The following is a 17,256-nucleotide window of genomic DNA, read 5'->3' on the forward strand; positions in this document are numbered from 1 at the left end:
GGTTATAAGAGGTGACAGAACATGGGTATACATGTACGATGTCGAAACCAAGGCCCAGTCATCCCAATGGAAATTGCCTGAAGAGCAAAAACCAAAAAAGGTTCGACGAGTTCGATCACATGTGAAGGTTCTTCTCACTGTTTTCCTCAATTACAATGTGATAGTGCATCATGAGATCCTACCTTAAGGTCAATAACGAATACTAACTGAAAGTTGTGTGTCAGTTGCTTGAAGCAACCCAAAGGAAGTGACCAAAACTGTGGCGAAACGACTCATGAAAATTTATTTACGATAATTTTCCCACTCACACCTCAATTCTTTTTTGCCAAAAGAATGTTTATGTTGTCTTAGCCATTACATTCATCAGACATGGCCCTCTGCAACTTCTTTCCATTTGCAGGGCTGAAGAGAACCATTAAAGGACATCATTTTGCTGCAATTGATGAGACAGAAGCATAATTTCTGAAGGAGCTGAACACCATAAAAAAAGTGAGTTCCAGAAGTTCTTTCAGATGGGAAATTTGCTGGCACAAGTGTATTATATTTGAGGGGGATTACTTTGAAGGGGGCAATGTTGTTGGAGAATAAATAAAGAATACTTTAAGAAAAACAAAAATTCCCATTACTTTTTGATCACACCTTGTATATCAAATCTAGGAAGCATACACCCCAGGAGAACTTCCAATAGTGACTCTAGGGAGAACTTAGAATGTACTATCCATGTTTCCTAATTTCCCCCCCCCCCCTAAAGCTCATATCCACAATACTGTAATGATGTAACAAAAAAGGAATGAGCAAAATAGGTGCTCCATCAAGAAGTAAGTAGGGAGTCCATTATGTTACACCATTTTCAATCTCCATTACAAGTAGAGCTATGAAGCTCAATATATTCCATAGCAGGCACCACATACACATTGTTAAATACTTAACGGATATCATTCATAAAAACGACAAACATTATTTTTGTTTCCTTAAAGAGAAAGTCGAATATAACTTGAATTTTAATCTTGTGTATCTTAAAGGCCAACCGTATAAAGCAGTTGATCTCTGATTATCAGTGAAAGTGACTTCAGATTAAACTTAATTAAAAAATTCGCATTGTATACATATTAATCCCAGTTTATATCATTGTGAAGTAGGATCACCTCTGACTGGCAAACTTTGTGGATAGTGTCAAGTTCAACTGCAATTGTTAGTTCACCACCTAGTGGCATTACAAAACAATGTTTTTGTTTTGTACAAATATGAGTTAAAAATAAGTACACAATAAAGTTTTTATTCACAAATAATGATTAGTAAATATTTGAAAAACACACACACACACACACACACACACACACACACACACACACACACACACAGAGAGAGAGAGACAGAGAGAGAGAGAGAGAGAGAGAGAGAGAGAGAGAGAGAGAGAGAGGCACACACACCTAAGAAATATTTCAATCTGTATTGTCAGCTTCAGAAATTATCGACTTTAAGTAATGAGTGTAGATAATAACTGCTTGGAAACAACTCATAATTAATCTGATTACTTTAGGGTACAGACACTTAGCAACAGCGTAAAACAGGGAAATCCAAAATATCTGCAGTGAAAATATAAAGTGTGTGGAGATCTACAGCAGCCAATAATAATTGAATATCTCTTACAAAAATGTTCTCTAGGCTTGTATAGCAGTAACTGTACAATTTACGCAAAAATTACAGAACAAGTGCTTAAACTGCTGTGCCTACTACACACATGTTGTTGAACAAGACTAGTAGCATGCACATGAATTTTTGTAGTTATCAGGCAATGTTTCATGGTTGTGTCCTGGAATACAGACTAGAGGATCTCGAGTTCAATCCCATGTCAGCTCGGATAATTTTATTAACCCCCATCCACTACCTCTTGCCACTTCTCTCACTTCTGGCAATGTTTGAGTAACACTGAGTTGATCCAGGTCTAGGATTCAGGGTAAAACTGAACTATGCAGCAGTTATCGCTGCAGCATTTAACTTGCACAATACAATAAAGCAGTTAGTGCCTCAGATGAGGAGTCCGAAATGAGTAAGACAATTAGTTAGGAGAAGAGTCTACAAAGAAATTACAGTACTAACAGAAAATGAAGTTAATAGGCATCATAATAAAATGAGGACAACATTCACTTACAATGTATATACATAAAAATATTTACAAAATTTGAATTATTTTATGAAGTGTCACTTTGAAACCCTGATTTTCTTTTCATTTCTTTTAGCTCCAGTTCTTTAATTTATGTACCTACTTTATTATGGGTTCGCTATCATGGCACTGTAATCTTTTTTCATAAATTTTATATTTCACATTGAAAACATATTTTATTCCTTTGTTTTGAGGATGTGTGTGTGACACCGCAGTTGCTGTAACAACTCTGTTTTGTGTGTTGCACATTTGCTTATAATTACATGTTGTTTTAAGTTCAAAATACATGATTTATCGCTGTTGCAGTTAACATACACTGTCATTCTTACCAACCCAATGTAAATGATCTGTCGTTTATTTGTTATCAATGAAGAGAACAATATTTTCATTTGAAGTTACAGACTTCTACTCATTTATTAATGATGTGAATGAAAAACGAACAAAAATGTAACAAATAATATCATAAACTACATTTTTCGCAGCAAACATGTAATTCCAGGATGAAAATCTACTTAAGATTCTAAAGATTGGAAAAGTTATAAATTGTGGCTTCAAAGCTGCAACTAGCTTTCACAAATTTTCCCTTACAATAGATTTGATGAACTTACTACAACCAGTTTTATGCATTAAAGTATCAAAAAGTTTTTGCTCCAGTTTACATACTGCACGTAATTACAGAGAGATGAAATAGTGGCCCAACACATTCCAGAAACAAATCTTTTTCAGCTCAGGAGAAGTTTGCAAATCACACCTTTTTCTGAAAAGAAACTTCCTGGCAGATTAAAACTGTGCGCCCGACCGAGACTAACTCGGGACCTTTGCCTTTCGCGAGCAAGTGCTCTACCATCTGAGCTACCGAAGCACGACTCACGCCCGGTACACTCAGATTTACTTCTACCAGTATCTCGTCTCCCACCTTTCAGAAGTGCTAGTTCTGCAAGGTTCGCAGGAGAGCTTCTGTAAAGTTTGGAAGGTAGGAGACGAGATACTGGCAGAAGTAAATCTGTGAGTACCGGGCGTGAGTCGTGCTTTGGCAGCTCAGATGGTAGAGCACTTGCCCGTGAAAGGCAAAGGTCCCGAGTTCGAGTCTCGGTCGGGCACACAGTTTTATTCTGCCAGGAAGTTTTATATCAGCGCACACTCCGCTGCAGAGTGAAAATCTCATTCTGGAAACACCTTTTTCTGCTTACTTTACTCTTTCTTTATAAAACAGAACCTTCAATAACGAACACTGTGTATCTACGATGTTCGATTAATATCTTGAGTCAAAGCATAATAATCACATTGATATCTGGTTTTAGCACTGTTGTCAAGTGTGTTTTGTGCTAATTTATATCAGCACTGAACCTCCTTCAGTGGAGCCAAGTCTATTGTTATACAATAGAGCAGTGTCCTGGAGGTCAAAATGCAATGTTAATGCAATCAATCCTTACAATCACATGAAATGTTTCAGTCAATCAATGATGATGGGTGTTTGCAGAAAGGATGCCTCATCTAAGCATGCAGTGATCCATAATTATGTATCAGTAACACTAATTGAGCAACAGACACAGCTGGTTTTTCAGAAAGCTCTGCAGTACTTATTTCCACAGAACTAAATGGCAAGCAAGACACACACTTCTTACCAAGAAATGAATTAGAGTTGTTGGATTTATAATTGCAGTGATGAAGGGGAAGACATATCACATTGAATTTGGATGGAACAGACATCTGATTGAGAAAACAAATAGCCTTAGAGGAAGAACATAGCTGCACGCCATTTCAGTCAAAGCCAAATATCTTTTCCTTTTACAAATATGATTAGGATTGTAATGAAAATTATTTTCCTTTATTTTGTTGTGCTGCCGATCTTAAGTAATTAACAATAAAGTGAAGCAGTAAGACTGTAGTAGCCACTGGAGAATTCTGTGTTTAATTTTAAGTTATTTGAGTTAGAATAGCATTAGTTCCTGGTCAATCACAATCACTTCCCCTTGCTAAGGAAATCACTATCAGTTTAACAGTTTGCTTATTTTAGCTAGTTTGGCCTGCAGGTGTAGTTTTTAAAATAAAATTATGACTATCATCTAAAAAACATATACCCTGCAACAATACTTACGAGCCATGATATACTATTACATTCATGTCAGTCCATGCTTCAAACTCACGTTGCCAGTTTGGTATGGTAGAAAGAGGTGCAATGACCAGGAAGGGGCCTCTAATTCCATATTCGTGAACTGCATGAATAAATGCTAACGACTGTATAGTTTTTCCGAGACCCATCTCATCTGCCAGTATACAGTTGCGGCTGGAAATGACAATAGTATTTACTGAATAACTTTTCTAATATTAGCATATATTTAATAAACGAATTGTTACATACCCATTGTACCACGAAAAAAGCAACCAGTTTAATCCTTCAAGCTGATACGCTCTTAACCTATTACCATTTTTATATTCTGGAGATTCTTCTAATTTCACCCATGATTCTGGGGATGGTTTCTTCTTTGGCTGGAAAGTAAGGAAAAACAGAGTGAATAATTATTTGACAATATCCCACTCACTCTATTATTAGCTCCTTTTATTACTGACTGTCTTTTGCCCTCATCTGCATGCATTGTGCTCAAAATGTTATTAAAATGTTTCATTCTTCACAGCACAGGTATTTGTATTTTTATAGCCACCACCAACAGCAACAACAACTTTGTTCCTTATGACATCTCATAGCAGAATTTATGGTTCATCAATTTTTCCTCACTTCAGTATATTTAATTTCCTTAAAATCTTTTTTGTGTATTCACTGCCCAACATTTTCTGGAAGATGGAAGAGGGCAAGAAAAATAATGCAAGGGAAGAATAACACCTTTCACCTATTTCACACTAAGTAAATTAGAGTACTAAAACAAAACTACAATGTTTGACACAGAAAGGAAGGCAACTGTCAAAATCTAAGTACAGTTGTTTGTTTGTAGGTTTCATGTTAACAGAAGTGTGTAGCTTATGCTTGATGAGGATGAAGTCAATATCAAAGAAAGTGGCACAAGATATGGAATAGGACTATATGAAATTTAATTGAGAGAATGTATTTAGAGATTCCAAAAGTCTCAAGGTGTTGGCCTCACCATGAGTCCATATGGCACAGATGTCTCCAATGTATTTAAATAACACCAGGATCTGAAGGCTTATGGATCCCAGGGTAGGCCCCTCCAAGCAGCCCATGAAAAGGATTGGCATAGGAAGGAGCCCACGACTGTACCCCTGATCTGTTTGTTTTTCTGCCACTTAAAAGTTACAGTAGTAGTTCGTAAATATTAAATTGGTTAAGGTGATCAGGAACAATGTTATGGGTTTGGTATCAGGTGGGTGTTGGTTGAGACAAAGAAGTTCTATGGATGGAACTGTTTGTCCTTGTGAGCAGCATGTTTGTATGGACTGTAAGCCAGTTTGTACCATATGGATGGAATCTTGATGGCAGATGCTGTATGTAGTGTGTCACTATACTGCTATTTACCTTCGTATATGTACACCTTTTGGTCAAGTGACACAATGGTGGTAGATCGCTTATTTGCCAGGAGAATAATGATGAGTCACCAGTTTTTGGGGAGCTTAGTGCATGGAATTCTGCAGAGTACTTACATTTTGATAGTTGCCATCTTGTTCATGTCAAACATTCCTTTCCCTATAGCCTTGGCATTCGAAGCACACCAATTTGTTCAGGTCCAGACTCCTTACAGCAGTACACCACCATTCTCCCCTCAGCTTTAACCAAGTCATGCAATCCTGGTTCTTGTGGGCCCTCCAAAAACAACTTAGGAGTACGTCTCTTGTCACACAGTATTATCCTGTTCTTGAACATATTATCAGCTACTTCAACAAGGCTATGTCTTGCTAAAATTGTGCCCTTAGATGATGCATATTCTGTCCAACAGTTTGCCCTGCACACACAGAATAGCTTTACGTCAATCCCCTAACCTTCGCAACTTCCTCATCAGACCACCACCTACATGGCCTAAATTTACATTAATTTTTGTGGGTTTCGCATTTATTTTTATAAACTATGCCTTTTCTTTGCTTCCCTTCATTTTTCTATATCTTTTATTTTCTGATCTGTCTTTTTTTCCCTGTCCCTTCACCTACCAACCATGTATAATGTACTTAGCTTTCCTCTTTTGTAGACTTCCAGTAATCACTTTCTTGCTTATTGCCATATCTTCCACCTTTAAGTTCTCAGGTTCTGAAAGGTGGAAGAGCCACTGGCTTTGAAACCTTGTGCATTTCCATATCTTTTGTGCGCATTTTCTCCTGCCACTATTTGGTGAGCACATTTTTTATCTATTAATGTCTGTCTATATACAGTTGAACTTTATTTACACACAACTCTCCTGTAATTCTCATTTGTGCATTAAGTTTTGTCGGTCCCAGCACAATATAATTTAAAAATGTGTTAATTAAACCTTATATATATGTAATGCATTTTTACTTAATTCACAGTTACACTTAACAAATTCTAGTGAAATAAATTGAGATTTGTGTGACTGTAATAAGCATCGTTGTTCGAAAAGAAGCCTTGTGGTATTTTTCTTAACTTTGTTGCCATACCCAAGTACAGTGAATGGGTGACGCCATGGAGAGAAGGGACAAAGTCACAGTTAACAAGAGCAAGCGTGCGGCATGGAAACAAAGATACTCCTAGCACTGTTTTCAATACGGGAATTTCTTTCATGGTAACAATCGAGAAGTTAAAAGTTGCCAGCTAACATTTATTATTGAACAGAGGTTCTATCCTTTATTCACTTACGTTCAGCCATGGAGAACAGAAAAAGGTAAAGCTATACACTAAATCTGAAAGTAAAATTCATACACGAGGTAGATGCTAACCCATAGAAAACAAAATCTGAAATTGCTTCAGACTTAGGAATTGCTTATACCACACTATGTACAGTCATCAGCTAAAGAAGTATTTTGAACATCTTTTTAAAACTGGGTGCAAAATCAATAAAATGCATTCATCAGCAAGAAGCGAGATATGTAGATTTGGAAAAGGCACTTTTTCATGGTTCCAGTAAAAATGGGCTGCAGCTCTACCCATCAGTGGCAACATGCTGAAAGCAAAGGTGATAGATTTTGCTAGAAGTAGGAACATCACTGCTGACTTAAAGTCTTCATCAGGATGGTCACAAGGATTTAAAAATTGTCATAGACTCACAGGGAGAATAATTTCAGTCAAATCGAAAGCTTTGGACGACGTCACAGTGCAGCACTAGATTGATGAGGTTTTGCCGGGTGTCTTAAGGGATTATCAACCTCGAAAAAAATCTGCAATTGTGACGAGACCTGTATATTTTACAGTCTGCTTCCTAATACAAAATTAGCTAAAAGGGTGATTCATGGCATGAAGGAAAGAAGTAAAATTCAAGTGACATTTCTTCTCGGCATGAATGCAGATGGATCTAACAAACTTTCCCCACTAGTGACAGGAAAATCTAAGAATCTGAGGTGTTTCAAAGGTGTAAAGATGAAACATACACAATAACAATTCTCGGATGACAATGATTTTAATGAAACAGTGGTTAAAAAGCTGCACATTAGAATGAAAAGAAAAAAAAGGGGCTCCTTCTTACGGGTCCGATGTCCAGCACATGCACCCCAAGTAGTTTTGAAAAACGTTCAAGTGGAATTTTCCCCCCTGAACTGTACCAGTGTTGTAAAGCCACTCAATTTGGGCAATATTGCAAATTTCAAGGTGCATTATGGAAAAAACTGGTTCAACATTTGGTAGCATTGACTGATGCAGGAAGTGAAAATCTTTCCATTAACTTACTACAAGCTGAGTATGTTACTGCTGATAAGTGCCACAAAAGTGGTACATCAGTTTCAAGTAACAGTGATGGAGATGACAACTTTAATCTTGAAACACTTAAACTGGGTGAAGCATTAAGTTCAATCAATATGTGCAGGCATTACATCAGTATGAAAAGTTGAAGTGAAAAAGCTCTTAATTCATTAATAAGTTTATGAAGTGAGGTGTATAATGCTCAAAAAGTGAAATAAGGCAAATTATCTGATTTCTTACCCATGTAGGCCCATTGAATGTTTGTGTATTACTGTATTATACCTGACCAAACAATTCTAAGTTACAAGTATTCTTTTCTCTTCCCTTTGATACACATATAAATCAGCTTCAACTGTACATGTTGGGTTGCTTGGGGAGAGAGACCAGACAGCGAGGTCATCAGTCTCATTGGATTAGGCAAAGAAGGGGAAGGAAGTCGGCCGTGCCCTTTCAAAGGAACAATCCCGGCATTTGCCTGGAGTGATTTAGGGAAAGCATGGAAAACCTAAATCAGGATGGCCAGACGCGGGATTGAACAGTCATTCTCCCGAATGCAAGTCCAGTGTCTAACCACTGCGCCACCTCGCTCGGTAACTGTACGTGTAAAATAGATGAATGTGTGCATTTATGTATGTTCCACATCATCCCCTAAACCACTGGATTGATTTTTTTTAAAAAATTGGTACATGTGTGGATCAAGAGAGGGGGTGGTGACAGGCAGAGAGAGGGACAGGAAGAGCTGGGTGAAGAAGAAAGAAAGAGATGGTAAGAGAGAGGGGATTGGAGGAAGGGGACCAGAAGGGAGGGGGGGGGGGGGATGTGTGTGTAATGTAAGAGCCATACATTTATACAAGCAAGGAAAGGGTTAGTTATATTTTCAAACTTTGATGTATTTGAGATACGTAATAATCATTTTCTTTTTTTCTTTTTTTTAACCGTTATCAGGAATGTCGAAAAAGTAGCTGAATTCTACAACTCAAAACTGTCACCATTTTTATGCAGGAACAGGAATCTTGTCATTGACAGTTCAGACAATGCTGGGTAGGTTTAATTCTAATAGCAAGACATCAATATTCGATTATATAATTGGTTACAAAACAGGGCAATTGAGCCAAACAGTAGCATCACATCACATTTATACCCACATTGATAATGCTTACTTAAAAACAGTGTAAGGAGTAAGAGATGTAGGCAAAAGAAAGATATACACATCTCTCACTGTGAATTGCTCAAATCACACTTTAATATTAAGGCTAAAAATGTGAAATGAGAGTACATCTCTCGAGGCATGTCTCTACGAATTTCATTCACAGAAAACCTTATAAATGGATATGTAGCCTTCTACTCACAACAAACAACATGAATCCGATCTGGCAGACCCATAATGCCAAACAATATAGAGTCCTCTCATTTGATTGGTATCATTCATTTTGTGTGAGTTAGGAACAGCTGGACTAAATGCATTATTGCCATTAATGAAAAGGAAATTTAGGCAGCTGAGAATATTTCACAATTCTCACAAAAAAGAAGGAAAAAAGAAAGTGAAAAAGTGTATTTTTGTATTTGTTCCTGGTTTCGAAACAGCCAACATACACCATTTGAAGAACAATGACATGTTTCAACGCAATCGGGCATCAACTAGCAGCTCTAGTTCTTTGCAGATTACTAGTCCAGGTATGGCTGATAAAGACAGCATTTTATTTATATTTTGGGGGTTTAAATTGTTTTACATGTATGTCACAGGTACATTTCCATGGTCTTGCTGTTAAGTATAGTAATTGGTTGGTTGGTTTTATTTGTAATACCGTGACATTATTACTTCTATACTTGCTACCTTTCATCTATCTTCACATACAGTAAGTGTAAAACTGTATGCACACATACGAGGTGCAGCTAGAAAAAAAACGGACTGATGCTGGAAAAAACATTTATTTACAATTATTTACAATTTCATGTAATCTCCTTCAATGTACTCTCCTCCTCAGTCTCTACACCGCTCCATACGAATTTTCCACTGTTCATAGCAATGTTGCAGATCATTTTCGGTAAGTCCATACGTTACTTCCGTCGCTTTTTCTTTTACTGCTTCAACAGTCTCAAATCTAGTTCCTTTCAAAGCTGACTTGACTTTAGGGAAAAGAAAAAAGTCACAGGGGGCCAAATCAGGTGAGTAGGGTGGATGATCTAAGATGGGAATGTTGTGTTTTGCCAAAAACGTCTTCACTGATAACGCACTGTAAGCTGGGGCATTGTCTTGGTGAAGGATCCATGACTTTTTCTCCACAAATCGTTCCGTTTTCTCCGTACTCGCTCACGTAGGGTAGCCAGGACGCTAATGTAGTAATGCTGATTCACTGTTTGTCCCTCTGGTACCCAATCAATGTGCACAATCCCTTTGATGTCAAAAAAAACAATCATTGCCTTGAATTTCGATTTTGACATTCGTGCTTTTTTTTGTCGTGGAGAACCAGGAGTTTTCCAATGCATTGATTGGCGTTTAGTTTCGGGATCGTAAGTAAAAAACCATGATTCATCGCAAGTAATAACATTTTGTAAGAAGGTGGGATCACTTTCAATGTTTTCCAGGATGTCAGAACAAATCATTCTTCGGCGTTCCTTCTGTTCAATTGTGAGACACTTTGGAACCATTTTTGAACAGACTTTGTTCATGTTGAAACTTTCATGAAGAATCTGCCTAACACTTTCCTTGTCAACTCCTGGTAACTCAGATACTGCTCTGATTGTTAAACGGCGATCTTGTCGAACAAGTTTACCGATTTTTTCAATGTTTGCATCAGTTTTTGCTGACAATGGTCTGCCAGTGCGAGTGTCATCACTGGTGTCTTCGCGGCCATCTTTAAATCGTTTAAACCACTCAAACACTTGTGTTCGCGATAAACAATCATCGCCGTACACTTGTTGTAACATTACAAACGTTTCACTTGCAGATTTTCCTAGTTTGAAACAAAATTTGATGTTAACACGCTGTTCTTTCTGTACACTCAACATTTTCCGACGCACAGACAAAACGCCAACTACTTAAAACAGACGCCACGGGCAGACTGAGTGCAGGAGCCAGATGAAACTCGAGCAGTAGGCGGAGCGAGAGTCAATTCACAGGCCACACGACTTTCAGCCTTATCGCATTCGTTTTATTGTTTCACCAGTACTAGTCCGGTTTTTTTCTAGCCACACCTCATATAGTTATTTCAGCTTTGGAACTTGTTAAGAGACTAATGACCAAGTTGAACAGAATAAATCGTACCAAATAAAATAAAACCAAGTAGACGTCCACTTTAGACACCGAATTAGTATTTTTACATTTTAGATTTTCTGTTGGCGAACTATTAAACTACAATCAACTGATTGTATCCAAAAAACTTAAAAAATGTACCAGAACGACAGCACAACAACATTGAAGATTTATGAGGATAAATTACTTTAAAGGTATCATCAACAGACAAGGAAAAAGATCAAAATTGTTACTTATTCACAAAAACTAGCATAGAAAAAGATCAAACACAGCCTACAGTGTGTCTTGCTAAGCACTGTCATATCCAGAAACAATAATTTTGTCTAAGCATTTGTTACAAAAGAATAATTATCTGTTTTCACCACTGTTAAATGCCTCCACTGTCAATATTCTGCCGCACATTTTTGAGAGTGGCTTTATTATATTGCTTTCATTTGCAAATTGACTGCTTTAACAGTTCACAAATTTTCAGCATATTTCAACCATCATACACACTGTTATATAGGAAACATTTTCTAATGTGTGGCAGTATGTTTGGTATCCCTGTACTACTAGCAGCGGACAAAAAATAATCCATTTCAGTACTCCACAAGTCATCACGAGACTTTTAGCAGAGGGTACTTTATGTGTCACTAACTCAATCCAGAACTAATTTTTTTTTTCATTTACTGACAAGTTTACGTTCAGTATGTAGTTGACACACTGTCCACTCTTCCTTCAAAGAGATACTAGTTTCATATTCCAGCCCAACTGCAGTGAGTAATCGCATCTCCAGCCATATGGTCTGTCAGTTCATTTCCCGTGATACCCACGCGACTTCGGACTCAAAAGAAAACAACTGAGCAGAAAGCATCATTAAATTAAAGGAGCCTGTGTGCAGCAATCTATCTTTTTCGTCATACTGTTGATATTCCAACCTGGAATTTCCATTGTTTGATACTGTAGCCTCTGCTTTTCATAAGAAAATTGTGATTAACGATTTTTTTAAACACCGAACTGAGACTTGCGGCTCAATTATAAGATTACCACTGGGTGTTCACAATTTTATATCATTGTTGTTATGGAAGATTTCAAAGCTATATCCATGCAAGGAGAATGACCACCTCTGGCTTACATGGCACATATAGCTCTGTGTGGTGGACTATGTTCTTTTGCATTTGGAAAGAACCCTGCTCTCCAATCTCATCCCACCTGTTTATCATCCATATTTCTCAAGTAAACCATGTACCTAATCCATCATTGGATAAATCAGTCTATAAACCAATATCTAGACTCATATTAGGACGATTCTTGCATTAATTAGTACCCTTTTAATAGCATCAAATGCTGCCTAGCCATAAGTAGTCCACTTCTATAATACCACACTTTACGTACTACAAGACACACCTTTGTTCTTTGAAAAATTGCCTCCAAAATTCAGGTGCATCTTATACTCTAAATTAATATAAAAGTGTTAAGTGTTTTATTTAAAACTCCCACCAATCTTAGAAGTAGCCATATATTTGATGCCACAGGGACCCTCTCTCTATCAGGCAAAATTGTATTCAACTAGCAGTAACAGTGCACCAATGCAACAAACATGAGTTATGGGGATTCACAAGCTTGCTAACACTGTCTCCCTGCCACCCCACCATCATAAACCTGGAACACTGCCTAGCCTACAATGCATCACTGCAGTCTACAGTGCCAGTGAATTTGAATTTAAAGTGATTTGTGATATCAGTAATAGTACAGTGGGAGTGTTGTTCTTGGTCTCAAGTGGGAGAGTGCAAACAGTCATGGTCTAGAGTAAAGAAGACATTATTGTTAAATCTTTCAAGAAGTGTGGCATAAATAACACACTCGATGGCAGTGAACACCATCTTATACATGAAGAGGAAAACCATGATGATGACAATGATGATGATGATGATGATGAGGAGGAGGAGGAGGAGGAGGAGGAGGATTTTCAGGGATTTTAAACGTCAGTTCAGTTTTATAAACTGAAATTTTTTTTTAAATCTGACTTTGTAATCTAATAATAAAAATGGCAGAAATAGTATTTTAAAAAAAAACTGCATCTTGTGGTCCATAGAATAAAGTACACACTTTATCAACAACCTACTGTGTGTTTCATATTCAGCACTTGTTTGGATAACCGCCACTGACAAACTGCAAATGCCTGTAAATAATTTCAACTGTTTCTTCATGTGCGAGCAGGGTAAAGTAGCCACTGAGATCATCCTACTATTGTCACGCAATATACAGTCTTGAGTTATTACATGGCCTAAGAACTTACTTTCAAACCTGGTAAATTTAGATTTTTCTCCTTCTCCCATCACACCTTACTTGTTGCTGACTTCATCTAGAATGTCAATTTCTCAGATGACATTTGTGTGGCCAACAAAAGATCATTGGCATAAAAATTGATTTTTTTGGGCAAGGTATAAGATACACCCAAGCACCTTATCTAATGCGGAAGTACATACATGTAGACATACACTGAGGCCTAATGGCAAAACAGGAAACTGAAACTTCTGTCACAATGTAAGAATTCGGTATATTTTTGAACTTCTTTACTGTTGATGCTGTTAAATCAGTGATAGAAAAGTATCTAAAATAGTAGAACTTCCATAACTGTTCTTCCAGGTTTGTATGGATGCCTTGATTGGAATTAAAAATCTTATTAATTGATCTGGCATCTAAAACAAACCTGATTCCTTGTATGGTTTGCTCAAGCAAAAAGCGGACTGTAGTACGGGCTGTCAAATTTCGTCAAGAACACCTCTATCAGGCTCAAGCTCAAGTGATTGGGTTGGATGGGTACACAAGCAAAAAGGCTTTTTTGGGGAGAGGGGACGCAAGGGGTGGTACCTTTAGTTTACATTTTAATTATGCTGAGTTTCTCTCTACCAAGAAATCCACAATACACTCACTAACTTTTTTATCATAATTTCGTTAAGAGGAGTTAGCGTTTTATGGCATTAAATGCTTTTAGATAGTCAATAAATCAAATAGACTTATTTGATCCATGACATTCAGGCTGTCACGTGAGAAAGTAAGAGTTACGTTTGTAGGATTAATATTTTTGGAATACATGCTGGTTAACATGGAAGTTTTTCAGCTCTTTATGTCTCAGCTCAGAATGTGTACAACAGATGGGTGTCAGTTAAGTTGAACAGTAGCCTTGCGAATTACTTTTGTTTCTCCTTCTTCCAGACAGGCATGATCAGTGCTTTTCTTCTCCCTTTTTCCAGCTTTGTTTGAGCAATCTACAGTTTGTTTTGGTTAAAAAGAGATGCCAACTTGGCAAATTCTGGATCATTGTCTTTACAATAATGCAAGAACTTCAGAATTAACTTTATTTCCTTTATAAGAGAACATTTGAAAATGAATTATTTCTGATCCAGTCTTGTTGCACTGAATTTCAGTTTTGTTTCACCCACGAGCATCTAGAGCTACACAATGACAGTCTTTACATATGGCCACAATCTCTTTGGATTATGTGCAAGATCTTTTGATAAGATTCAGCTACAGTAGTTGTTGAAAGCTTCACTAAGTGCTCTTCTTACAGGCAAGATGTTTCACTTAACATCTCTCTATCTACATTCCAACACTCCTAGCTATATTCTCTATACGTATACGTACCTATGGTCAGTCCTTGCTGTGTCTTTAGACTTTTATTTTTACGGCAACTATAAATCACGAAGAGTCCCTCCCACCCAAACATAAATTACTTCTTTTTTTTAGGTTGCCTTACAATCAATAATACTTGTATCTGTAAGTCATCCTCACAGAGATCAGGTACATTTGTTGTCATTGGATCTAATATATATTTCCATCATGAGTCACATTTGGAACTTTTTCAGAGAACACACCTGAAATCGAGTTGCAAAATATTTTGTCATGCGAAACAGGGAGGGCGGGCACGCTTACCCAGGAGGGCCATGGAAGCAGGCACACTCGCCGGGAGTGGCAGGGAAGCAATCTCACTTCCTGGGAGGGACAGGAGGAACAAGATTTAAAATAAATCACTAACAATAACAGTTAAATGAATACTGATGTAGCTGCACCTTGACTCTTAGTGATATCTACAACATATTATGATTCCTTTCAGGAACGGAGTAGCTTCACCCATTGGCTTGTGTATTTAAGCTCTTACACATGAAGCTAAACTCAATGTGTGCATTTAGTCTTGTTACGAGTGAACTTTTGATAATACCTTCCATTTATCCTTTGGGGGCTTCTTGTTGATCTGCTCAAATTGCTCAATCTTCATTGGATCTACGTCTTCTTCCAACTCCCATGTGCTATCTTCATACTGCATTGACCGCCACTTAACCAGGTAATGTTTGATCGTTTTCCCAGTATTAGGATCTGTATGTTCAGCAACATCCAAGACCCGATCTACTTCTACATAATCAGGGTTGAAGGGTTCATCTTCAAACTGAAAATCATTAGCAAGATTTATTATCACTGATCAAATAATCTCTAGCTTATCTTAACAGTATATCACATTACTAAAAGATCATTTTTACCCCAATGACAAGCATTTCACAAGAGACAGAAACTTTGGTAATCACTTACATTCTCAAAAATGTTTGCATGATGAGCCATCTTCTGTTTAAACCTCTTAAGTTTGGCTGCAATTCTCTTATCCCCTTTGAACAGTTCTTCTTCAGTTTTCCATTCACAATGTAAATAAGAAAAATTGCGATACTTGACAAAATATTCCTCTACTTCAACATATTTGACATCAGATTTACAGTCTACTTTGTTTTTGTTTTCTGTTCTATCTTTTGCAACTATATCTCCATCAAGTGGATTCGATAGGTACTGCTGATTTCTTTCATTCAACCTAGCCACTTCCAGAGAGCTCCCACTGTCTTCAACTTTTAGCTGGCTTTCACTTTCTTCTGGTTTTGTGGTGCTTTCTGTTTCTTCTTCAACTGGAGTAGTCTCAAAGTTTCTAATCCTGTCAATATATTCTGCACTACCACTACTGCTTGCTGCAGTAACATTTGATCTCAAAAGAACTGGTTCCTCAGTTTCTTCACTGAAGTTATAAATACTTAGTGGGGCGTCAGACTTCTTTTCAACATCTATGTCTGACTGCGGACACACTTCATTGTTCAGACTTTCCCCAGTTGCACATATTTCATCCACAGCCGGAATTTCTACTACAGGTGTAGAGTTATTTACAGGCTCCTGTTCACTGATTACAGCAGGCGTGTTTTCATTTTCTGTGGTGACCTCTGTCTTGATAGAGGATTCTGGCTTAACCTCCTTATTATTCTGAGCATCTGCTGGTGGTTTAATCTCTCTTCTGCCTTTCCTAACAGCCAAAATATATTGCACAACCATTGAATCTTCATCAGTTGTATTCTGAAACACAAAACAAATTATGTTTATAATTGTGCTGATGCTACACTAAAGCATTATTCATCACAAAATCATCATCATTGATAGAATCCAAAGAAAACATGATGTGCAACATATGCGATAGAAATATAAAGTTGATGAGCCTCAAACAAGAAGTTCGTAGTTTGTTACAAATAAATGACATACAGAGTATCGGGCTCCAGAAAGTATTCCAACCCTAGGTCACCTTGTCACATTTTCAGGATCATGTTAATTACCTGAACAAAGGATCATAAACAACCAGTGTGTACACATCCATTTAATTTCCAATGGTGTTTAGTCCCACAAAATACTATAGCCAACTGATGTACTTTCCAGATCACCATTTAGGCTATTAGCACTCCCATTTTCAACATGAATTACCAACATACGGACAATCACTGAAGTAGGTACTGGAGGGTCAGTAATCAACATGAAAAATTACCAGCCAACAGGCATCCAAGAGTATGTTCACTATGACAGCTTTTCATTAATTCTCCTTCATTATTAGACTCCGCAACATTCCATAAAAACTCTTTGAAAGTCAAAATGTGGTGGACTTGTGTCACCATTCTGTTTTCAAATAAACACTTTATTGTCAAGAAAAACATACATTACCACCCACGGAAAACGCTTTGTAGACAATTG

The 17,256-nt window shown here is 37.4% G+C and overlaps 1 protein-coding gene across 1 annotated transcript in view; it reads right to left on the reverse strand.

Annotated features, from left to right (window-relative positions):
• LOC126457232 (chromodomain-helicase-DNA-binding protein 7-like) overlaps positions 1 to 17,256 on the reverse strand; it is a 311,277-nt gene that overhangs the window by 205,786 nt on the left and 88,235 nt on the right. Inside the window, exons 10-13 of the mRNA XM_050093361.1 lie at positions 15,796 to 16,593; positions 15,431 to 15,655; positions 4,527 to 4,654; positions 4,263 to 4,451 (exon numbers count right to left, since the gene is read on the reverse strand). Of these exons, the coding sequence (XP_049949318.1) occupies positions 4,263 to 4,451; positions 4,527 to 4,654; positions 15,431 to 15,655; positions 15,796 to 16,593 (1,340 nt within the window). The remainder of the gene's footprint in view (positions 1 to 4,262; positions 4,452 to 4,526; positions 4,655 to 15,430; positions 15,656 to 15,795; positions 16,594 to 17,256) is intronic.

Source organism: Schistocerca serialis, chromosome 2 (assembly GCF_023864345.2).
Source record: "Schistocerca serialis cubense isolate TAMUIC-IGC-003099 chromosome 2, iqSchSeri2.2, whole genome shotgun sequence".
Lineage (NCBI taxonomy): Eukaryota > Metazoa > Arthropoda > Insecta > Orthoptera > Acrididae > Schistocerca > Schistocerca serialis.